The 24,354-nt window shown below is 41.6% G+C and overlaps 1 protein-coding gene across 1 annotated transcript in view; it reads right to left on the bottom strand.

Annotated features, from left to right (window-relative positions):
• Positions 1–281: 281 nt before the first annotated feature.
• CPS1 (carbamoyl-phosphate synthase 1) overlaps positions 282–24,354 on the bottom strand; it is an 88,821-nt gene continuing 64,748 nt past the window's right edge. The window contains exons 26-38 of the mRNA XM_058839473.1: positions 23,654–23,848; positions 23,037–23,104; positions 20,682–20,757; positions 17,939–18,016; positions 16,951–17,058; positions 15,712–15,801; positions 14,403–14,573; positions 11,765–11,839; positions 8,406–8,504; positions 3,150–3,209; positions 2,585–2,697; positions 1,917–2,046; positions 282–671 (exon numbers count right to left, since the gene is read on the bottom strand). Coding sequence (XP_058695456.1) covers positions 573–671; positions 1,917–2,046; positions 2,585–2,697; positions 3,150–3,209; positions 8,406–8,504; positions 11,765–11,839; positions 14,403–14,573; positions 15,712–15,801; positions 16,951–17,058; positions 17,939–18,016; positions 20,682–20,757; positions 23,037–23,104; positions 23,654–23,848 — 1,362 coding nt within the window. The 3' untranslated portion in view covers positions 282–572. The remainder of the gene's footprint in view (positions 672–1,916; positions 2,047–2,584; positions 2,698–3,149; positions 3,210–8,405; positions 8,505–11,764; positions 11,840–14,402; positions 14,574–15,711; positions 15,802–16,950; positions 17,059–17,938; positions 18,017–20,681; positions 20,758–23,036; positions 23,105–23,653; positions 23,849–24,354) is intronic.

Here is a 24,354-nt window from a genome sequence, read left to right as displayed (position 1 = left end):
CTGGGGTTTTGGTTGGCTTGGGGGTTTTTGTTGTTGTTGTTGTGAGTTATTTTAATACCGTCTCTACTCTAGAAGTGCAATGCTCTCCCTGTGCACAGCAGGCAAGGTTGTGTTCATCACAGAAGGTAGTACTGAAGAAATACCAAAGAAAGTCTGGCTCAAAATTTGGGAGGGGGTAAAGCACTGCAACACTTCCACTTCATTTTCAAAGGATTTGACTTTAATGCCCACAATCACGGCACAAAGTGGTGGACAGCAACACGCGGAAATCTTTGGGGAGTTCTCCCCTTTTAAAGCCAGAAACAAGGCTGAGAAAGAGTCTTTATGATATACCTGAATTCACAATATTGAATGAGAATGTAAAAAATAGTAATGATAATAGCCTGAAGGACTGAGCAGAACTTGGAAGCAATTCTAGGGCGCACACATGCAGCCTTCTTCTCCCATCAAATCTGCAGGCTGGGAAAGACCAAGCAAAAGCAAAATATATGGAAAGGTGGTTAGGTGGATGATCTGAAATCTCCTCTCATTTGAGGCACCAGAAGCAGTAAGATTGCAGACTGGAGAGAGTTCTATGCAGTGTTTCCATTGTCAGTCTGTCTGTAGTGGAAGAGACTCCTCGAGTCCAATTTTCCAGAGTATTTGAGAGTTTCAGCAAAAAGCTTTGTTACCTGTCAATACAAAGCAGAGGAGGACTGAGCATTGCAAAGGCTGCATGAGAGAGCAGGCTCCATGCTTCTGCTCTGTCACCCTGAAACTTCCTGCTGCAGGTCCAGCCCTTGAGTTCATCCAAATCAATACCAATTTCAAGGTGACTGTGCACAGGAGCTGTCTCCATGCACAGGAGCCCGTGTGTCCAGCTGTAGATGTGTTTCCTTTGCAAGACAGCTCTATCCCATCAGAGCTGCTGTTTCCACTACAGCCCAAATGTAATGAAAAGCAGGGTTGTTTTCCTCTCTCAAACCCAGAGATTAAAACTCTACAATCCAAACAGTTCAGTGAAAGGTGTCAAGCAGGTGTGCTAATAAATTTTGGATGGGGACCCTTGCTGTGGCTGTCAGAATATGTTTTGCTGGTAGGCAAAGGATGCATCCTCAATTCCCCATTCCTGCTAACCATGTCTGCCCATTATCCCATGAACCTTCAGCTTGTTGTGCTCTCTGTCCTCCACTCACTCCAGTCACAGCAGAAGATTTTGAGCAGCTGGACACCAGTTCAAGTCACTGGGTTCCATGTCAGGGTCCACCAAAATCAGTGGGAGTCTGGCTGCTGTGCTTCATGGGAAGCAGGTGAGGCTCTTTTGTGAGAGTCAGAGCCACTTGCAGAGGAAGGCAAGGTACTGCTGGCAGCAGGAGCCCCATTTTACAGTACCTGGTCCCTCTCAGTGAGTGAAAGAGGTTTTTCAGGAGCTACAAACCCTTTAATGACTGGCAGCTGGGACTACAACAGGACAGGCAACAATTCCACTTGTATGGCACTTCTGAACTGGACTGCCCCAGGGATCATTCAAGAAAGCACAGCTACCTCCTGCTGTAAGGTTTAAGCACCATACCAGGATAATATTCCACTAAAAAGCACTTCCCAGGTCTAATTTAAAGATGTTACACCTAACCCTGTGTGAGACATTTGTTCTGAAGTGAAAATGATGCAGCAACAATTTCAGCAGCACAGTGCAGGACTCAGAACTCGAGAATTTGTATTTCTTCATTTGGTTTGATTCAGTTTGGATTTGTTTTACTCAGAGCAATGTAATTTTATATGTAGCAGAAAGAAAATATATTTAAACTACGGTGTTGTCATGATTTTCAGATGCATTATTTGTCAGAGATAACAAGGCTCCAAACACTGGAATCTATGGTCACGTAGGGCTTGGAAGCTCTTATGTGTAAGAGAAGAAAGAACAATATGGGAAGTACCTGGAAGTTAGTGAGCAGAGCAATCCCACTGTCAATAGCCATCCTCCGGATCACATAATTATCATGGACAAACCTGGTGTTGCTGTTGGGCAGGTTAATCACCAGATCTATTTTGCCATCCCTCACCAGCCTGAAGAGACAATGCACAAGGCAGTGTGAGTATGACAGTGTGTCCTTCCTCATAAAAACCTCATAAAAATGAATAGCACGGGCAAGCAGCTAAACAACGCTGAAAAGTGTCATTTGAGCTTAGCCTTTGCTCAAGAAACAAGGGTTGGGGGGTTCAGACATTAAGCTTTATTCAGGATTTTGGAGTCACTTCTAGTCAGCAGTGCAAAGCAAAATTCAGCCTTGATACAGCTCAGCACAACTGTGTTAAAAGCATGGCTAACTGTCACTAAAAGGCTAAATATTCAGATTTCATGTATCCTTGTGTGAAAATATAACATGAAGTAATACATCTAAGCCATACTAAACAGGGCTGTTCCATGAGACGTTCATTAAGCTGAAACCTCCCTGCTGTGGCAATTCCTGACACAAACTTTTGGATTGAATTCAGAGCCCCATTAAATCCCTACCACTGATCTCAACAGGACCAGCAATTTTCCCCTTGGATTTGCTGTCCAGGACTGCAAACACAAATTTGATGAAGTGAGTGGCTCTCTTACCTGCCCACTGAAGGGAGGGTCAGACTTTGGCTTTCTTGTGATGGCCACGCCACAGGATTTGCTGGGATGCCATTAGCATTGAGCCAGGCTGAGGTTGCTTCTGTGGCATAAAGCTGACCCAGGAAAAAAAGAGGTTATTTACTATGTGCTTCAACACCAAAACTGTTCACTGAGCTCGTGTGGGCCTGACACAACACACAGCTTTGTTGTCAGAGCTGATTTTGGAGGGTATTTTTCATAAAAAGGGTGTCTCTTCATATACACAGAGAAGAGAACGAGCTTCCCATCTTTCTGTTATCTGTGATTTCCTGATGGATAATAGCCAATGAATGGCAGTAGCACTTCCAGAAGCAGTGAAGTGGCTTAGAAAAACCTAAATCTCTGTGACTTTCAATAGGGCTTAAGTTCAATCATTTGTCATTTTTTTTTGCCATGTTTATTTTCTTTTTCAAGCCTAGCGTTCCTCTTTTCTCTATCTCCAAAGAAACTCCAGCATTCCTGTAGCAGGCTGAGGATATTTGAGATTTTGAAAGCTCTCTAGCTTTAACTAAGTGGAACCACCTACCTTGAAGCCTTGCTCATGCAGTAGTTCTGCTACACTGAGGAATCTGGGGCGGAAGGACTTCTGAAAAAGGAAATTTTTTAAATGTAGCACCCAAGGTAGGATTTGGAACAGTACATTTTTGGGCAACATGAAGCTCCTCCACACTGTGCTAAGAGGCAAATACACCTTTCAGTGCTGAGTGTGTGCACAGAAATGTCACATGAGCAGGTACAGCACCATTCCCAAGCTATCTGGATCCTGAAGCACAAGTCACTCTGGGCTAAGACATGTTTTGTTACACCAGAGTAAGTGTTCCCACACTGAGTCAAACTGCAACCACTAACATTTACTACTGTATATTAAATATCTGGGCAGCTGCCTTCTCAAATACACCAACCAGAGTCTCCTCAGTTCTTAACTAAATCTATTTTCAATCTTTGCTGCAGTATTTGCTTTCTCTTCTGGCAGATGGCATATATGGACAGGCTCCAGGCTGCCTTTGAATGCTCGGTTTGCACATTCACACAAATAAGAGTTTGTGCCTGTGTGAGCTCCTTTCTAAGTCCTGTGGGCATGTGGAAACGGAGTCAGGAGACTGGGATGCCATGTTCTCATGAGGACATGAATGCCTGACTTACAGCACCTTTGGAAGATTGTCTTATAATGCATGTTCAGATTCAATAACATTTAGAAAGATAAGGAAACCTCCTGTAGACATCTGCACTTCAACGGTGAGAGAAAGTATCAGCCTAAGTGTCTTTGGGATGTTGAAGGTACAGCAGTGCAAATATGAGATGAAACACATGCCCTTCTCACTGCCAAGGCAAGCCAAACCTTGCTTTTAACCTTAGCCTGGTCTGGTGTTATGCACATTTGCAAGTAAGATTATTACAAGCTCCCTTGTTCCTGCTGGAGCTACTGAGAGATTAACTTTTATGGATGAGAGAGCAATATCCTGAAGGGTCAACAATTTCCTAGGAAGAAAGGGACTAAACAGAGTTGTTTTGGCTTTTTTTCTGAGCACTCAATCTGAAAGCCATCTCGTTCTGTACATTAGCTGGGAAATATAAATATACAATGTGACAGGGTTGGCAGCTTCCCAGTCAGAGAGAATGGTTCTGCCTTCTGGTCAGGGGTGTTGGCTTTCACAATAGTATTATAAACTCCTATCAAACATGTACTGAACACTTGTGACACATAAAACAGCCTCTCTATGAAAAGAAATTACAGCTGTCAGCTTGCATCGGAACAGCCTCAGATTTACTGGCTGGCTGAAATAACCTGTGTAAGAAACCATTAGTTACTAAAGGTGAAAAGTACAAGCAGATTTACTTGGTGGAAGGTATTTATTGTAGGAGAATTGCATTTTTTTTTCCTTTATCTGAAAAGTTCCATTTCTTATAACCCTTCATGTTTTGCAGCAAGCCTTGCTATTTGTAAAGGGCTACATCCTTAGCTCATTCAACACAGCTACATTAGTTCTCACTGAGATCCAGCTCAAAATGAAGCAAACCCATCTCCAGTGATAATCTCAAATTTTGTATCCAAATCCACAGTGGAGAATGCAAAAAATCTGGAATGTATGGAACCAAGGCAGAAGGTTACCTTGACACAACAGATTTGGAGTGCCAGGATTTAAAAATAAAATACTCTATCAGTGGTTTCTGCATCTTGTGGTCACCAGCAAAAATGCAAGACAGATGCACTCCATCCCAGAGATATCATTGAATAGCCCAGCCAGGAAAGAAAAAATCCCTAGCTTTTCAACTCCTTTTTGCATGAAATATAAATTATTTAATGGCCAGCTCAAGGTTTCAGCATCACAGATTTCTCCAGACTGTGGGAAGAGGTAGGTTATCTCTTAACCCCAGCAAAGGTGGATTCATTGCCTGGGTGTACTGGGCTCAGTTTGGACCACAGATCACAGCACTACCATTTGACTCTTGATTTGCAAAGCACCCCAGAAACATTTGCAAGGAAACCAAGATCTCCCTCTCTGCTCCTGTTAACTACATCCATTTGACTTTTACCTTCAAGAAGGCAGTGTCCTCTAACCTCAACATGATTAATAGCAAAGGTATAAATGTGCAGCATACCAAATCACTGAAATATGAGCCTAGCTGCTTTGGAGAGAAGCAGAATTCAAGACCATTTTGCTTCTTATTTCTCTCTGCAGTAGATAAAAAGCCAGTCTAAAAATCAGAGCAAGATGCTAGTCATGAACAATGAAGCCTTCAAGGCTGGGGATTGAGTTTGAGTGCTTTGAGTTCATCTGCTGCAGGTGAATCACAGCACCTTCCTCAGAGACAACCAAGGGGGGTTTGTGTCTGTGCTCCCCACAATGACCAGCCCCCAGAGCAGCAGAACAGGTTGCAGAAATCATCCTGTCATTTGGAAACACTCAAGTGATGGCTGGGAGAGGCTATGTGCTATCTGTCCTTGTGAGACTGTGTTTCCTTGTGAGGATACCCCAAAAAGTCTGCCTGTATGAGGCAGGTGGGTTCATGTTTGTGATTTAAATGACATCTGGCATTCACAGCCAGCCTGATTCCTCATTCCTTGTGCCTCTTGTTTCTGCAGTGAGGGGCTCCCCTCTTTTCCAGCCAAATACTCAAGGACCACTTTAATTCTACATGTCAGGTGAAGGTCAACATTTCAACCTGCCCTTCTCACAGGGCTTTATTTTCCCTCTGTTTCAAAGCAGACCATTGAAAAGTCCATAGGTGACAATCTCCACACTGGGGAGGAGGCAATACCTGGTTCTCAGAATCAACTTTACGCTTCTTGATATGGAGTTTAATTACAGAAGAAATATGCTGAGATGTACAGAGATATTTAAGTGATTGATCTGTTGTTTTCAAGTTTCTTTTGCAAGAAAATGAGCTGTAAACAACTCATTAAAAAGACAGAATTGTATTACTTTTAAAAGGTTTGGGAAGTTGAGCTTTTGATTTTATCTTTTCTTTTTCCCTTCTTTTTTTTTCTTAACACCTTTGTACAAAGAACATTTGGCTCAATTTAACAGCTGCTGACACAGAACTTACATAAATGCTTTCTATAGCTAAAATTATTTTTTTTCTGCCCATTCCCCTTTAGCTGCTGTCCAGAAAATACACTTAAATTTTAAACACTGTTCTCTCCTTTTTTCTCCTCCCAGCTTTGCTTTTCTCCTTTTTTAAATGTTTTTTTAAAATATGCAGTATATACAGTACCAACTGCCCAGAGCTTCATATTGAACTTTTAAACTTTATATAGGTAGCAAGCAATTTTTCTGCTAATTAGAGGTAAATTAGAGCTACTGCTTCCATCCCCAGATGTGTGTATATATGTTGACATTTAAGGACTCAGTGGCAATCCTTGTTAGCAGAAGTCATGTTCCTTTCTGGCCGCTTTTCACACATTTCCTTCACATCCTCTGCTGGCACAAACAGCCAAAGACATTTTTCACACCCCAGTTGCCTGACAGGAAAATTCATCTATTCTGTGGTTTTGTTTTATCAGCTTTATGCAATCATGTAGAGCATAAGCTTGTTGCAAGCACAATGTGAAAATGGCAGGAAGCAACCAGATGGTTTTACAGGGGCCAAGAATGTTCTAGTAGCACTGGGAGTGTATGAAATGTTGAGGAACATACACACATCCCAAAGTTTACAAGTGTCTCTGATTCCAGCACCTTATGCAGCTAGTAACTATTCCTTCATAAAGAACCAAGACTTTTTTTTCCCTGTTCATCCTGAAACACACAACCCCCTTGCTGACCCAGGCCTGTGAAAGGGCTGTTCCTACAGCAAACCCACTTATGTGAGGGAACTTCCTCACATGAAGGCTCTTTGCAGAACCCATTGCACTGGAGAGCATTCCCATGAGACCATTTAAACTTTCAAACAGAAACAAGTTTCAGTGATGATAGCAAGAGATGAAACCCTGAAGTCCAAGCATGGAGTCAGGGGACCTGCAGAGTCTCTGTCCCAGAGGCAATCCCTTAGAGGAGGTAGTTCTGGCAAAGTGTGGAAACCAGAAACATCTCCACAAAAATGTAGCATTGGCTCTTCCTTTCTGAGTCCCTTTCTGAGTCCCTTTCTGAGTTCCTTTCTGAGTCCCTTTCTGAGTCCCTTTCTGAGTCCCTTTCTGAGTCCCTTTCTGAGTCCCTTTCTGAGTTCCTTTCTGAGTCCCTTTCTGAGTCCCTTTCTGAGTTCCTTTCTGAGTCCCTTTCTGAGTCCCTTTCTGAGTCCCTTTCTGAGTCCTTTTCTGAGTTCCTTTCTGAGTCCCTTTCTGAGTCCCTTTCTGAGTCCCTTTCTGAGTCCCTTTCTGAGTTCCTTTCTGAGTCCCTTTCTGAGTTCCTTTCTGAGCTCCTTTTGGCTCACAGGAGCTGTAGGGTAGGGAACAAGACTGGCTGTGCACAGTCATGGAACAGGGAAAGGATTGATGGAAGAAAAGTGAAGGACAGGGGGAAGACTTGTTGGAAATGATACAACTCCTAAATTTTTAAAGTCAGGGGTTTTTCTGCCTTTGACAAGGAGGAGGGAATTAGGGTTTCTCTTCAAAAGACTGTTCACCAGGAGTTTGAGTTTCACTGTGTGAGATCTGATGGGCTGCAATCAACAAAAAGAAGATTCCTAGGTTCTGAGAGTTTCACACCTACAGATTGGAAGAAGCCAGAAGATACAGAGGAGATAAATGGACATTAATTGACATTACCCCCTGGTGTGGTAATGGTCTGGGTAAAGATTGATAAGAGAACCAAAGAATGAGAATCAGATTAGCATCCAAGGTGGAGGAGTCAATAACAAATAAAAGACTGAATACTAAGAATTGTGTAATGTAGAACCAATGAACAAGAATTTTTGGGGGGTTTTTATGTATAAATATGTGAAAACTCTGGTAAAGGACTCTGTGTAATGGAATGATTTCCACTGCACAAGCTGGGCAAGTGTGGATGGAGTGATTTCTATTGCACATCCTAGCCAGAATAAAAACGTGGCCAGAATAAAGTACTGCCTGATTCTCTAACACTTAAAAGATGTTATTGGAGAATTTCTTCTTTTGCCATAGCTTTGTGACAGACTGATGCCCTTTAACCCCTGGTCCCACTGCACTCAGGCACATTCCCACTGTGACCCCAGTGAGGAGAGGGATGTGACCCCAAGAAATTCTCCTTCATTGGTTCAAATGCAGAGAAACACATTTAAGCCATAAAGCCACATGAATGAAAACAAGGCAAAAGCTACTGAGTTCCTCTGTCTCGGTCCTTTCTTAGCTTTGACTTTTAGGACTCACCTGGATTCCAACCAAAATTCCTTCCTTAGGAAATGTAAACCCTGTGGCAAGCAGAGCCTTCTGGAAGGCAGAGTACACATCGTCCCCAAAGCACGCAACCTGCAGAAAGGCACAAAGAGTCTGGGAGGGGAAAACCAGAAACAACCCAAAAACATTGCTTTAAAAAGAAAGAGGAATGACATTTCCAAATAGGATCTCTTGTTTCTGTGTGTGGAAATTAGACTGCTTTCCATGGAGCCTGCAGGGGTTGGGGAATGGAATAAATCAGAAAATCATTGCAGACAAATCTCATAATTTTAATGAAGCAATAATGGAGGAATAAGTAATGTTTTATTTTCAAACAGCACACCAAGGAGTAACAATTGATTCTGCTAAGTTATTGGGATGATGTACACAGCTTCTGCTCCAATGTTTGGGATTGCACTGCAAATTATTTAACATTCTAGAAGACACCAGTGAGAGCTGTGCACACAGACATGTTCTGTGTGCCTGCAAACCAGCGTGAGGAAGTGTTTGTGCTCTTGTGTGCTCCTGGCATTTCTTGTGAAGGAAAACCACAAGATATAAAGATGCTTTTCCATTAATAGTCCACAGATTAACAAAATTCAAATAAAATTTTAGTATTTACTTAAGGACAAAGCCATCAGGCCAATTCATAATAATTTATTTTAAATAAATTTTAATTTTAAAGAAACAGTTGGGGAAGAAACCAATAAGAATCATTTAGCAGCTCTCCAGCATTCAGAACTGGATGTGTAGCTCGGTTGCTTTCAGACTATCACATGATAACAATCTTCTGAAAGAGCTGAACTGTATTCCTAACCAAAATTTGGAATTCTGGAGACAAAAAGAGGAATGCACGAGCTTTAAAAAGAAACAATCAGCCAACCAAGCAACCTTCACTTTTTCTGGTCAGCTCCACACTTGTTGAAAAACAATCAGAAGCAGAAACTGTCACTGATTTTTCTCTTTGAAATAACAATTCTACCAACATATACAGATGGGATAAAGGAGCTGATTGAGAATTTCTCTTCCATTTTCCTCTCATGGTCCTTCCCATCCCTGACTGAGCCCTCACATTCATGGTCTTACCATGTGAGCAGAAACCAGTATTCCATAAAAAATAAATGGCAATTTGCCAGATCTGCTGAAGTAAAATAAAAAAAAAACAAACCCAAACAACTAAACAAACAAAAATCCCACAAGGGAGGTTTAGTGGTTTTAAAAATAATTAAATAAATAAAAATTAAAAAAAAATTAAAAATTAAAATTAAAAATAAAAAATTAAAAAAATTAAAAATAACAATAACAATAACAATAAAAAATTAAAAATAAAAATATAAATTAAAAAATAAAAATAAAAACAAAAATAAAAATAGAAATAGAAATAACAATAAAAATAACAATAACAATTAAAAAATTAAAAATTAAAAATTAAAATAAAAATATAAATAAAATAAAAAATAAAAATAAAAATGATGTTAACAATAAAAATAAAATATTAAAATTTAAAATATAAAATTTTAAAAATTAAAAATAACAATAACAATAAAAAAATTAAATATTAAAATATTAATTAAAGAAATAAAAATAAAAATAACAATAAAAAATAAAATTAAAAATTAAAAATTATACATAAAAATAAAATAAAAATATCATGACAACATGATAGAGTTGTTATATCCATATTCTATGTTTTGTACCTGTTCCTATGTATTCTATATTCCCAGACTTTTTAGGGTGACAGACAGACCTTCCCTTGCAGGCTCTCCAGCCTGCCAGGAGAGGTTCATCATTATGGCACAATACTCAGAGGGACCCCCAGCACTGTGTCCTCCTGTTGTGGGAACCATGGCTTCCAGCAAAATAAATCTCTGCCAGACAGATGTGGCAAATTAAAGCCCAGATCAAGTCATGTGTGTGAAAAATGTCTGTGAGGAATAACTGAGCATTTTACCCAAAGTAAGTTATTATCCTTCCTTCACTATAAGAAAGACTTTTCATGTCACACTTTATGGCATTTGTGAATATGGATCTTTCCAACTCATAAAAGTTAATAATCCCTCTTTTATGGCCAGGGTAATCTCTAACTTTGTATAAAACCCAGAAGAATAATTCTTGTCCCTAGTTACATTTTTATTCTTTTTTTTTCTTTTTTTTTTTTTTGTGAAGAAGTTGTCTGTGTATTCAATTTTGTTCAGAAAATCAGGAAGTCACAGAAGTCACTTGACTTTTTCCTGCCCATTAACTATACTGAAAGGAAATCTTCTGCAATACTGATTTCCAGCATATAATGAAGAGTAAAATAAAGTAATTCTGGAGAGATGTAGGAGACCTAAGGCTGTTCTTACTTTGTATCTGGGTACTTTTTCCTACTGAAATGGTATTTCCTGATGAAAATGGCTCTTTCTGACATACCCAAGCTCACATCCAATGGAGCAGCTCAGCCCCTGCCCCTGCCTAGGGATGGTACAGCAGATTTAAGTCTGACCAAATTGCTCCAGTGTTTGATCACTTTCCAAGAGGATATTCTGGCCCAGAATAAGTTTTTTCCTACTGCAACTCATTCTAGAAGCAACAAAACACATAAAATGTGAAGACCTCTTGGGTGTATCTATGGACACCCTCTATAGCTCAGCAATAACCCATAAAAAAACCTGTTGTTCCACGTGAGTCAGCATCACTTCAGGTGAAATGGATGGAAATCTGTGCCTGTGAGGGTGAGGATGCTGAGCCAGGGCAGGAAGATGCCCAGCCCTGTGTCCTCACAGCATGCCATAACCACACCAGGAGACATTCCAGCAGCGCCTGGCTGCACAAAGAGTGGGGAAAGCTGCCTGCAGCCACCACATTTTAGTGTTTCTTTCATTTTGCACCTTGGGAATGCCTTGGTGGTTACCAGGCAACAAGAAAATAACAGATATTTTTGCTGCCTTTAAGCAGCTGGTGCATCCCAAGGCCAACCACTCACACCTGGGAGTCTCCACTCGCTGCTGTGGCAAGTGTCCATGGAGGGTGGGAGCCACCACCACTCATCTGCCCAGGACCACGAGTCATAAAAAAAACATAAAAGCACTCCCAGAACCCACCAGCTCTCAGATAAACCCATTTCAGGCTGCCACACCAACCAGGTCCAGCTCAGGGAGCTGACATGCAGGTAAAGAGGGACATCCAGTGGCTGAAAAATCTGGGGTTTCCCAGGACGTTGTGGGTTTTACAGCTAAGAAAGATGTTTTCAATTTTCTGCAGAAGCAACAGATGCCATCATGATTCAGGAAGTATTAAGATCACTTTCAAAGATTCATGGTGTTTAAAGTCAACTTGTTTTTTTTTTAAAAAAAAGGAAATCTAAAAGATACCTCCCCAGTAGAGGCCATTTCACATCGGAGAACAGGGTCAGCATCTCTTAGCCTGGACCAGGAAAACACTGGGGCCTGGTGAAAGAAAGAGGCAGGAGGGGAAAAAGAGAATAAAAATGGGATCATTTAAAAAAATATAAAAATTCTAGCTACACTTGGAAGTGTCAGAAAGAGATATGAAAATTTATCCAAAAAAAAAAAAAAAGGCAGTGGTCAAGGCTGATAAGCAAAGGACTCTTTGGCAAAGTAGCTCCCTCAGCATCTTGGTGATGGACTGGAACAAATAACCATGTATTCCACCAATAAATCAATCATCTAACTGCTCACATTCCATGGTGGATTTTCAGTCAGTGGTAGCCCACTATCAGCATGATTTTAAGGACACATTTTTAAGCAACAAGGCTGTGAAGCACTTAATTCATGCAACAAGGAGAGATATTGTCTGAATCCAGTTGGTTTTTCAGAGAACACTGTTCTCCATTAAATGTTTCATTTGCAGAAATAAAAACTATTCCACAAGAATGTGTTTTTTTTCAGAGCAAACAAGACAAAACTTTGCAAATTATTTTCATGTTTTCCCTCTCCCCCATCCAGAAATACATATTTGTAATTTTTTTCCTCTTGATTAGCTAATGTTAAGCCCTCTGATCACTATTATTATTATTATCTGAGGACTTAGATCACAGCACTGAGTTCTTATGCTAATTGGATCTTAAAATAAGAAACAGGGAGAGGAAGGAGGAAAAGAAAGTCCCTGTTAAGGAACCAAGGACCACATGTAACAAACACAGTACAAATTTCCTACTACTGAGTCATTTTCTGTAGGGATTCTCCACATCTTAAACTACCAATGGCATTTGCATAAAGGCAGCAAGATTTCTGCTAAAAAAACAAATCTATTTTTAAATTTTTAGCCATAATTCTGTCCCTGGAGATCTCTAAGGGTAACACTGAAGATAATACAGCTGCTGCTTCATGACACCTAACAATAACCAGTTAAAGTTAGACAGGAGAAATTCAAAAGGCTTTTCAAAAAATGTTGTGTGTCTTTGTGACTTTTAGAACAGTTTTGTTTCCACTGTAAGTAAAGAGAAAATTTTCACTTAAGCAGAGATATGGCAGTCAAGACAGATAATTTTAATGCACATTGTCTTGAAAGGTAACAAGCAGCAAAGCCTTCCACCACCTCCCTAATTTTTATCTGCTGTGAACATGAAAACGCATCACTGGGAGCAGAATCTGGTGCTGCAACTAAACCCCACTGAAAATTTAGTCAGTCATTCCCTACCCAGGATTTAATCTTGGTCAGACCCTGATACTTGCACCAGGCTGGGAGCAAACATGGCAAGAGAGTATTTCAGTCACTAAAGCTTAAACACTAAGATTAAATACTCTAATCCACAAAGGAGCAGCTAGGTTGAGAAAGAGGAAAAGATTTTTCATATCTTCTTTTAAGAACTACTGAAGAAACAAGATCCTGTGTCCATGCAAATACTACTAGCAATAAATTTTAAGAGGATAGAAAATATGATGCATGAATAACAACAAACAGGCTAAACTGGAATATTTTTCAAAGTTTAGCATTTCCAAAGGTGCTAGCAGGTTTTTATATTTGACAAATCCACACAGAACACAGGCAGTATAAAAAGCTTGGTAGGGAGTTTTCAAGAATAAAGCTGGGTTTTCTGCTCTGTAGCCAGCATTCCCTGGAGAGACAAAACTCTTGACACTTCAGCTAACAACAGTGCAGAAGCCCCAGGTCTAAAGAGTGGAAATTTATAAAAATAAATTCACCAAAGTAAAAAAAAATGTCTCCAGTTTGAATTTCAGATAATGCCTGTCTGTGGCATCAAAATAAAATGTAAAGCTGTATCTAGACTGACTGGTTTGTGACACAAATTTGGCTTCCATTTTAATAGTTCTGAACATTTTATTAGTAGAAAGATGTTAGGTGTTTTCTGCTTCTTCAGTTTTCACTTGATATGGAAGCTATTAAAGCTTGAAAGTTTCTGTATAAACAGTTGTCATTATGCTTTGGATTTTCTGCACCACTGTTCCAAATTTTTTATGATTTTTTTTTTTTCCTTCCACTAAGCATTCAAAAATATCTACCATACACTTTATTATGTTGGGTCCTATACAAGCTTAGTAATTATGGAAAGTAAAACCCTGGCCTGACTGAAATCAAAGGATGCAAGGCTTTCACCCCTATTTTAACCAGTGGTGTATGTAAAGGGGATTATGTGGATTTGACAGCCCATGTCCCAGATCCTGCAGATAAATGTGGGTGGCACTCACAACACAAAGTTGTTCATGTCCACATGTGTATTACAGAGTATTATGAAATAGCCTGAACTTCAGTGTTCAACTCTGCAGTTGTAAATTTATTATGCAGCTCATAAAGAGGATTTAGAGTAGGTTAGATGATAAAAATGAAGATAGATTTGGTTTCACTGGATAACTTTCCTCTGATTTTTCTCTAAAGTTTCCAAATAGATTATCTTGACAGAAACTACAGAATTTGGCCTTTGGCCAATGAGTAAATTGTTCTCTCTAGGCATTAAAGTACTAATTGTATTTTAATGTGTTATGTGCTGACTCTGTGGTTGGGTTCCTGTGGTTCTTTTGGAAACCATACCTTAATCCCAACATATTTGGATGGAAAAATGGGATGTTCCATTGTGGGCAGGGATGACTCATTAACCTGCTTTCCAATCATCACTTTAGTGGCCACATCAATGAAATCCACACCCAGAGTCTTGGATACAAAGGGGAAGGAGCGTGAAGCCCTCAAGTTGCACTCTATCACCTGGTGGGATTAAAAAAAGAGAGAAATATCAGGGTCAGGCACTGTGCAAAGAAGAAATAGATTGATTCATATTTTTTGACATCAGCCCTGAGTCCTCTTGGCAGACATATTCTCCAGATTGTCAAATAAGAAAGACAGAAATCGGAATCATTATTAAATCAGGGGAAAGGGATAGGGAATGGCCAGCCTGAGATCCAAGCAGCCTGTTTTTCAGCTGAGATCCATCTCTGTTGCCTGAATATTAGAAGTGAGGGGCAGCCAGCCTTCACTCAGAAAACGTGCTTTACTGTATCCTAAGTTAATGTGCAAGAGGCATGGAAACATGCCCAGGCATTAGGAACAACCTCTAGAAGTCCAACCTGTTCTCCCCTCTGTGGGAAAGCAAGGAAGGAAAACCTCTGTTCTCTCCCTCTGTGGAGTTTCTCAATAACCACGTGTGAGACGGAGAGAAGGTGAAGAACAGTAAGTACATTTTACTCAACTCGTAACCCAAACACCAATAATGCATCTCTTCTGTCTCCTGACAGGTTTTCCTCCTATTCCCTGTTTCCTCAGTTATACTCTGCTCACATTCCTCTGACCCTCTTCCATTAGCAGCAGAAAGCAAACTGTTACCCAGAAAGGGTCAGACATCTGCTGCACTTGTGTTGCTAATAGCTACTAGGACTATTCAGATAACCACCCTAATAGCTTACACTAAAGGTTTAAACACTTACATTGTCTTGCTTTCTTTTCAATCCCTTTGAAGCCTTAATTTAACATCAAAATAGCTAAAGATGAAAGAAGACACCGGAGATCTAAAAGCCACGCTATCCAGTAGAGGGATGAGGTGCAGGTCCCAGTGCTGTCCATCCCATTCCAAACTGACAATTTTGGGAAGGACAGCAGCTCTTTCCACAGTCAAACAAAGCTGGCAGAGCAAAAAGACTCTCTTCAGCCTCAGTGTGAGGGCAGGGGAGGATGCTCTCTGCCACATATGTGACAAAGGGTGGCACAAGGGAGCCCACAGCCTCTGCCAAGGCAGGTTCTTTGTCCTGGCTGCCACTGCCACACCAGAGTGGCACTGTGTGTGCCACTGCCCACAGCAGACAGGCAGGACCCACACACACCAGCACAGCTCAGGCACAGCAGCTCTTACCAGCACATTCTTGCCTTGCACCAAGAACTGGATATTGAATGGACCAGAGATGGCAAAAGCCTTTGCAATCTTTTTTGTAGCAGCTTTTACCTATTAAAAAAAAAAAAAAACAAAAAAACAAATTTAGAAAGTGTAAATGTGTGTATACAGAATAAATAATTAAGTTCCACAAACTAGAGAGCATCATGGCAATAAATCACCAGACTTGTGGATTTCTTTAAACATCATCTCTCTCTGCCTTGTTTTTTGCTCTATACCCACATTTTGGCAACAGAACTATTTCAGAAGCAAACATGTTTGATTTCTCTAGAGCCTGAAGTGTCATTTGAGGGCAGAAGTAAAAATCAGGTTTTCTGTGTGTGTGAGAAAGCAGAGGGGAGAAGGAGAAAAACAAAGAATCAAAGCCTTGCCCTGTAGCAATTCCTACACTGCACACTGGAGTCTTTATACCTTTCTTGGTGACATAAAGAATAATGTTCTGTTATTTGGGAATAACTAATCAGTTTTGTAAGCATCCTAGAAGTCTTTCACCAACGTGCCTGCCCCATCACAGATCAGTGGGAGGTGGCTGAGTAGATACACTCTGGAACAAACTGGGAGGAAAGTCTTATTTCCCAGGTGTGTCAATACAAGGGTTTGAATAGCTTTGCTTCAGGACATGGCTGTTGTCAGAAACAAGACTTTGGACATTCTTGGAAACAGAGCTGGAGCACAGATCATTACATTACAGCTTTTGCTGGCTTCCAAGCAAACCCTTTACAGGATGACATAAAGGGGCATGGCACATTTCATTGAAAAAAATGCATCTTAACATCAAACTCTGCATCACAAGGTTTATTCTTGAAAGGGGAAAAAGTCAAGATTAAGCGAGATTCATTCATCCTGATATTATTTTTGGAAAAGCAGGAAGCTAGAAAGTCATGCATCTGACATAATCATGAAAGTATTGTGGGAGAAAAGGAAGTGGAAAGAGAACCATTTGGCATGTGTATGAATTAGACAATCTTCTGCTGCTACAGAAGCTGGTTCTAAACCTGGGAAACAAAAAAATCCTATGGGTCTAACAGTGTGCTCATCTACTGCTTGAATTACTGGGATACAGCTCAGACATCCCTCATGAACATACCATACTGGCCTTAAAAAAATCATTGGCAATTTGATTTCTCCACTGGTGGTGGAAGGAAAGCAGAGTCAAGCCCTCATTTCCTTTTCTCTTTTCAGTGCTGGTGCAACACATACCTTCTCCAAGGCTCCCTGGCTGATGGTCTGTGTGGGGAACATGAGGGTGGCATCTCCTGAGTGAACACCTGCATCCTCCACGTGCTCTGAAATAGCGTGTGAAATAACCTGCACACAAAAATGGGACATTTCACCCTCTCAGAAACTGTTCCTTCCTCCCCAGCACAGCCCAGCCTCCTGAACAGAAAGTGAATTTCCCAAGATTTTGGGGTGAATATGCCTGAAGCAGACACTAGGCATGTGAACGAGGAGACATCAGTGTCACAAACATCTGCCACAGCCTGGAGATCCTGAGGCTTCCCTCCCCTCTCTAATACATGTGGGCTCAGAAGGTAAAAGCTACAGAGGCTTTAAACCAGCTTTCTAAGTTCTGCTTGCCAGAACACAACAAAGTCATCATTCCCCAGCATCACTGGTATGGGATTTTACCCCTACTCTTCTGTGATGTTTTAAATGAAACAAAAAAATTCCAGGCCTAAGGATTTAAATTGAATTAACTGCATCAAGGCACACAACCTCAATACCAAAAAAGTGATTGTGTCTGCTGGTTAAAAATTAAAGTTTATTAAAAAGACTATTTCTGTTAATTGTGAAGTTTGTGATTTTTTTTTTTTTGCCTTTGCTGAGTAATGAAAGGCAAGGTGAAGTTGTAAAAAAATATGGAATAACTGTGGTAATTCCATAACCCATGATAAAATTCTGATGAAAGTAATTTCTGAAACCAGTGATTTGCAAATCTGGTAAAAAATTGTATTCAAAAGGATTCATTTACATGGATAAGCAACGCTTAAAAAATAACTGGTTAGATGTATACAATAAGAGAGGTGGAGATTTTCAAGCACAATGGGCTTGAGCCTAAGATTAATTCTTGTTTCTTTACTCTCCTCAGCCATGAATCCATGGCTCTACAGTAAATCATTCAAACTACACATTTTTGCAGATCTCAGATCCTGAAAAAACAAGTTTAATGTTAAAGAAAAGTACTTACTCTTCCTGCCCTAGCAACAGCATCCATTTCCACCTCACGGGCATCTTCAATAAATTTAGTGAGTACCACAGGGTAATCCTGCCATCAAAACAAGAAAAAATTAGAAAGTTTTTGTAAGAGAGGGTTTGTAGGCCACCTAGGACCCTTTGGAAACAAAAGACCAGAAGACAGATGAATTAATATCCTCATTTCCACAGATAAGTGAACTTTGCAAAGATAGAATGGGGGAAACTTTGGTTTCCCCAAAACCACTGATGCAAAAAAGGTTTGAGCTCTCCATAAGGACACCAGGACAGAGAAATTTGGGGCAAAACCATAGAGGTCATGGCACAAAAAAGAAATGCATGGATCCAATGACCTCTAATCCCATCTCCTAAAGACAGTCCTTAACTCCAAGAGTTTCAATTCCCCCTCGGTCTGAGCCTCCAGCCATCTCACTGGGCATGGTGCTTCATAGAGGAACCCATCCTTGGCATTCTCAAGGACTTTGCAGAGTGGTTCTTTGCTGGTTTAGACTCATGTATTTTATGTAGCTGATCCATTCCTTTCTAATTTCTCTGCCCAGTTTCCTAAGTCTCCCAGGGAGAGGTTGCCACTAATTATAGCTGGCCTGTCCTGGACTCTCACTACCTTCCCTGGTTGTTTTCCTTCCTCTTCTTCTTGCCGGTCTCTGGGATGCTAGCACACACTTCCACTCCCCTCTTATACTTTCTCCTTCCAGACACTTGCTCCAAAAACCTCTAATCTGAATTCTTCCTGGCCAGCCTTGTGTCTCAACATTTTACCTGTCCCGTCCACTATTAACTGCCTATTATTTATTAGAGCATAAAATGAAATAAATGACAGTTTGTGCATGTTTTAAAGGCCCCTCTTGAAAAAATACCAAGCAGCTCCAAAAGTTACAAGACACAGTTCCTTCCATTTATCAGTGCAAGGGTAAATTCACAGGCAAGGACAGTGCTGAAGCCTACATTGTTTCATAAATTTAGTGGCTTGTGTCCTGTTACTTTCTGTCTTGCTGCAGTTTTTCACCTGAAGATTTTATATGTGCACACAGCCTTGTTTACTTCAATCTGTCTCAACCTGCATTAGAAATTTTGAACATTATTGACAACATAAATGCCATAATGACACAACACTGAAACAGCAAAGTCGTAAAAACAGCAGAACAAGGACTAGTCAGGGCTTTTACCTGGAGAAGTTCTGCTGGGTGAAGAGCTAGGTAAGGCTTTGGAAGCAGAAAAACTAAGCCTATGTCCCACAGAGATGCTCACAACTAACACTGGGAGCTTCTGTGGAACCACTCACAGGCCACAAAGCCATGACAAGACTGAAAAATCCTCCCTAATGTAGAGGCAGAACATTATACTTTTGTTTTTTGGTTTGCTTTTTGCTAGCTTGGCTTCACCTATACCACAGCTTTTGTCAATACACAATAGTGGATGAAGGAAGAAGTTCTTCCCTTGGCAGTCTGACCACACGAGGACAAAAACAGCGTATAAATCTAGGGTAATTCTCTTCAGGATCAGAACCAGAGCACCCAAACCTCATGGTGTGCAAGTGGCCATGTCTGCAGCGAGCAGTGTGTGTAGCAGAACTGGATATCAAAAGGATCCCATGGGAGCACCCTCTCTTTCCCCTAGGAATATCTCATGTTTTGGCTAGACTCAAAACACAGCTCCCAGAAGGGGCTCTGTACCAGGGATGAGTCCTCTCAGGAACAAAAAACCAGCATTGCCCCATTCAAGTGGGTCAAGCTGTGACAGATTAAACTGGCCAAGGGTCACTTTTCTGGGTAGAGCCTCCTATAGAGCATCCCCTGCCACCACAAAGCCACCCAGCAGTGTGACAAAGCCATCTGTCCCACTGCATGGGGCTGGAGGCTGCTGCCTGGTCTTTGTAAACACAAAGCAGAGTATTTCAGAAGTGCAGAGGGAAGTCAGGCTTTTTGGGAGGCTGCTGAGAAGCTGGCACACTGCCACAGGCTGACCCTATAGTCCTCCGAGAATTAGTTAAATAATTCCTTCTGGTGGGAGTAACAGTTGAACTACCCCTCTAAAACATGGTCAAAGATGGTAAAAAGTGGTCTCCATGCCTCCACACTAACCTATCCTTCAGGATATTATTACTTTGAAAGGTACTTCCCATTCATTCCACCATTTCTTGCTGAAATTTTCTTCCACCATTTGCCTCAAACACTTAAAAATCTCACAGTTTTTGTTCTTGTTCAAGCTTTAACACCTAGGAATCCTGAGAAAGCAGTAATATGTCAGACTTCCACAGCCAGTTGTGTTTCCAGAGAGTTCCTCTCTGATTCATTTATTTTTGAATCCAAGATTCCTGGGACAGCAGGGTTTATGGTGCCACAACCCTGTTCTGAACAGTGACCATTTTTTTTTAAAAAAAAAAGAAAAAGAAAAAAAAAAAAAAAAAAGGAAAAAACCTTCAGAAGAGATAGTAAGATGAAGTATTTAATTTTTCAAAGAAGCCAGGCAAAACAATTGAGAAAGTGAGTGAAAGGTGCTCCCAGTGGGGTCAGTAAGGATATTTAAGGAGAGGCTCCCAGGTTAGGGAGGGAGCCTGTTAGGGAACAAACTGAGGAGTCAAACCCAGCACCTCCTCCGCAGGCAAGGAAGGGAAAGAGTGAGGAAGACACAATAAGGAAACAAAGAGAGAGAAAACACAGTAGAGAAGAAACAAATGAGGGGAACACAAAAAGAAGTGGCAGCACAAAGAGAGGTACCTGAGAGACTCTGGTGGCTTCTGCTAAGAACTTCTTCATTTCTTCTTCAGTGGATACCACATTCATTGCAGACCCACTGTGGGAATAGGAAAGAAGAGCACCAAGGTCAGCTTCCCTTGTGAATTCTAGGGAGAGATGAGTGTTAGGCATGAGGGCACAGGGTTCACAGGGTTACCAACTCCCTCTGTATGACAGACTAGCCAAGGAAGCTCCTGACTCCAGCCATTTGCTCTGCTCTTGACTCAGAGAGAGGCAGAGGTGGCACCCAATTACTTCCCATTATCCTTCCCAGAGAAGGCAGGAGACCTCCAGAAGAGCAGTGGAGAAATAAAGAACTGTGTTTTCATAGCCTGAACACTGCTGCCAAATGCCCTTGCTGAGCCAAGCCTTGGAAGGTCCCCTAAGCTGGGGGAGATGGCTCCTGAGCCACCCACCCCAGTAAGGCCCAGACTTTCCCCCTGGGCCAGGTTAGCTGGGAGCTCAGCACAAACACACTTGGCTCCCTTTAGCCCTCAGGGACAGATGAAGTGAGGTTTGCATGGGTCACTGGCAATGGTTGTGACAGTGTAAATCCAGATGCTGTTCTTTGCTGGCCATTTCACTGTGCTCCTCTCCTTAAATCTCATTCCTTAAGGCAGCAGACACTGTACAGCAGATATCTGAAAGCTGCTCTCTACCAGCAGTATCAGAGAAGGGGATCTGGGAGGACATGGGTCCAGAGTAAGTGATCCAAGTCCCTTTTAAAGACAAGAATCTTACAAAAAAAGATGTTACATTTCCCCCACTGATGCCCAGCTTGCCCTTTGCTTTGATGGGCAAGCCCACAGAGGCTGTGGGGAAAAGTGGAAGAAGGATCTATCCCCTAGATCAGTCACTTTATCCCAAAATAAATAGACACAGGTACCTACGTGATTATTTTTACCTCTTCAGCTGATGTAAATCAATAAGAGTTCAATAAATCCATGAACTTGTGTCAGTAGTACCACTGAGGATATGAGCTGGTGTACACACTACATAACTGGTGGGGAAAGGCATTTCGTTTTCCAAGGAAACTGGCCAATATTAAAGGTCATATCTGCTCCGAGGATGAAGAAACCTAGCTGTGGACTGCTGCTGTTCTGCAGAGGGCAGGCAGAGAGCGATGCTAGGGCTTTTCACACTCTCATTCCTCAAAGTTTTACATCCTCCAGTTCCATCCTTCTCCCTGGAGTGCCCCTGCCCTGCACTAACACACATTAACAAAAACTTAACACCAAAAGGGCCTATAATGGTTTTAACACAGATGGAAACAACAGGCTAAAAGAGGTGTTCCCTTACAATCTGACAGATTACCTCAGGAGCAGTTTTCACCTTATACTTAACTATACTCAACTTTACTCCTGACAGGAGGGCTGTTTTCTAACTTTGCTTGAACTCTATTTCAAATCTTAGAGACCAGATAGAAAAGTCACATTCAGGAGTCTCTTCTAAAGGATATTTTCTTCTGGGCTGAAGAAACCCTTCTCCTTTTCTTCTTTTAAAATAAAAATGTGCTTGTCCCCCAGCCCTGAAAATTAATATTGAGCTTCTTCATTTTGATAGATGTGTCTTTCATATGAAAAGGATCCTGTCTCCAATTTATTTTCACTTGTAAACTGTGCCCAGCAAACTGCCTCTCTGTGCTGAGTCACCCAGCTAGGAAGAAACTTCTCACAGAGAAGAGCAATCATTCAGAACTGGTGAGTTTGTGAGTTTGCTGTGTGCATGTGCTGGTGTAACCTCCTCAAGAAGTCTGGCTGGCTGCTGGAAATGAGGGACTCTGTACAATGTTTGTTTAATGAGAAGCAGCTGCCACAGTGTAGGGACATAAAACATGCCTGTAAAGCAGAGAAGCTTGGCAAATAAGAAGCTGAATTCAAAAGATACACTGTCATTTTCTGAAAACAGATGCCCATCTCAATAAACAGCCTCAGCAGGTCTCCTTCTCTTTTTCCTGCTGGCAAACAATCTTCTGACTTAATTGTACAGGTAACAATCTCAGGAACCTGAAAGAATGTCCCAGATGGTTTGTGGTTTTGGCCTTGAGGTATGCAAAAGGTAATACAGCTGAACAGACATTCTTGTGATTATGTTCTACCTTTGATCTGTGCCTGATGGGCTTCAGGGACCCATTTGCTTTATGGTTTGAGCAGTTGTCTCACGGGCAGCTTAATGCCACATCCACCCAGCACTCAGTTTTCCACACATCACATCCTCTGAAAGCGTTCTCCCTTGTCTCAAAGAGGTTTTTTGGAGTTTTGTCTCAAAGAATCTTGTCTCAAAGAGGTTTTTGGAGTTCCTACCCCACGCTGCTGAGCTCTGACAGCTGAGCCTTACCTCAGAACATAGGAGGGCCTCAGCAAACATGGATAACTCACAGACCTTGCAAATTCAACTGCATCTCTCTAAAGAGAGGGAGAAAAAACATGCCATGAACAAGAAAATATTTTAAAGTCATTCCAAAATTCCAATTTGCACTTCTCTAGCAATCAGGATGAGGGGAAAGAAGTTGGGGACTGCAGCCTCCATCTAAAGTAACACACAGCATCCTGGTTTCAGAGCTTGTCACCTTCAGACCTCCCCTGTCCATAGAGCTCCACTGGGAAAAAAGAGCAATGCCAACACATCTCTATTCCTTTGCAATCTCCACCTGCTAGAACACATCTCAAGGCCAGCAGGATATCTAAACCAGCCTGTCAGTGGTGCTAACTTCTGCTGGGTTTATACCCCAGGCTGTGTGAGGTGATTTAAAGGCACTTCCCCTCCAGTTCCCACCCGGTGCCAGCGCTGCTGTGGCATCACTTTACAGGGATCAAAAAGTCCTTCCACACAAGCAGGAAACTGTCAAATGCTTCAAAATCTTGAAATATGTCAGTGACTCAGTCCTTCCTGAGCAGATGCACATCCCAACCCCCAGCTGCTTCAGCTTTTCCCAGATGCACATCCCAATTTACCAGGGTGCTGACTGCCTTCCAGGGAGCCTGGGCCACATGCAGCTCATCCAGGACAGCTGAGAAGATGGAGCGATCCTCTGCCTGGTCAATCTTTAAAGGATTTGTACCAAGAATCTTCACTCCACTCTGGTGCAGGGGTACTGCCAGGTTATTGGGAATCTGCCCACCTACAGAAATAATGCAGCCACTGCATCCCTGTTGGAAGACAGAAAGGAGCACTGTCATGTCCAAGTTATCTTAATAGGAAGAGCTGTCACAACAAAAATTCAGTATTTAGATTATGTCCCTTTTCAGGTTGCTGTGAACAAAGACAGGTCAGAGGGTCACAAAGATGATCAGAGAGTTGGAACACCTCTCCTACAAAGACAGGCTGAGAGAGACAGGGTTGTTCAACCTGGAGAAGAGAAGCTCCAGGAAGACCTTATTGCAGTCTTCCAGAGCCTAAAGAGAATTTATTAAAAAAGAGGGGAGCAACTTTCTTACATGGGCAGATAGTGATAGAACAAGGATGAACAGTTTTAAACTGCAAGAGAAGAGCTTTAGGTTAGATGTTTGGAAGAAATTCCCCCTGTGAGGGTGGGGTGGCCCTGGCACAGGCTGTCCAGAGAAGCTGTGGCTGCTCCATCCCTGGAAGTGTCCAAGGCCACGTTGGAAGGGGCTTGGAGCAACCTGGGACAGTGGAAGGTGTCCCTGCCCATGGC

Source organism: Poecile atricapillus, chromosome 5 (genome assembly GCF_030490865.1).
Source record: "Poecile atricapillus isolate bPoeAtr1 chromosome 5, bPoeAtr1.hap1, whole genome shotgun sequence".
Lineage (NCBI taxonomy): Eukaryota > Metazoa > Chordata > Aves > Passeriformes > Paridae > Poecile > Poecile atricapillus.
This window is presented reverse-complemented; position numbering and strand designations above follow the sequence as displayed.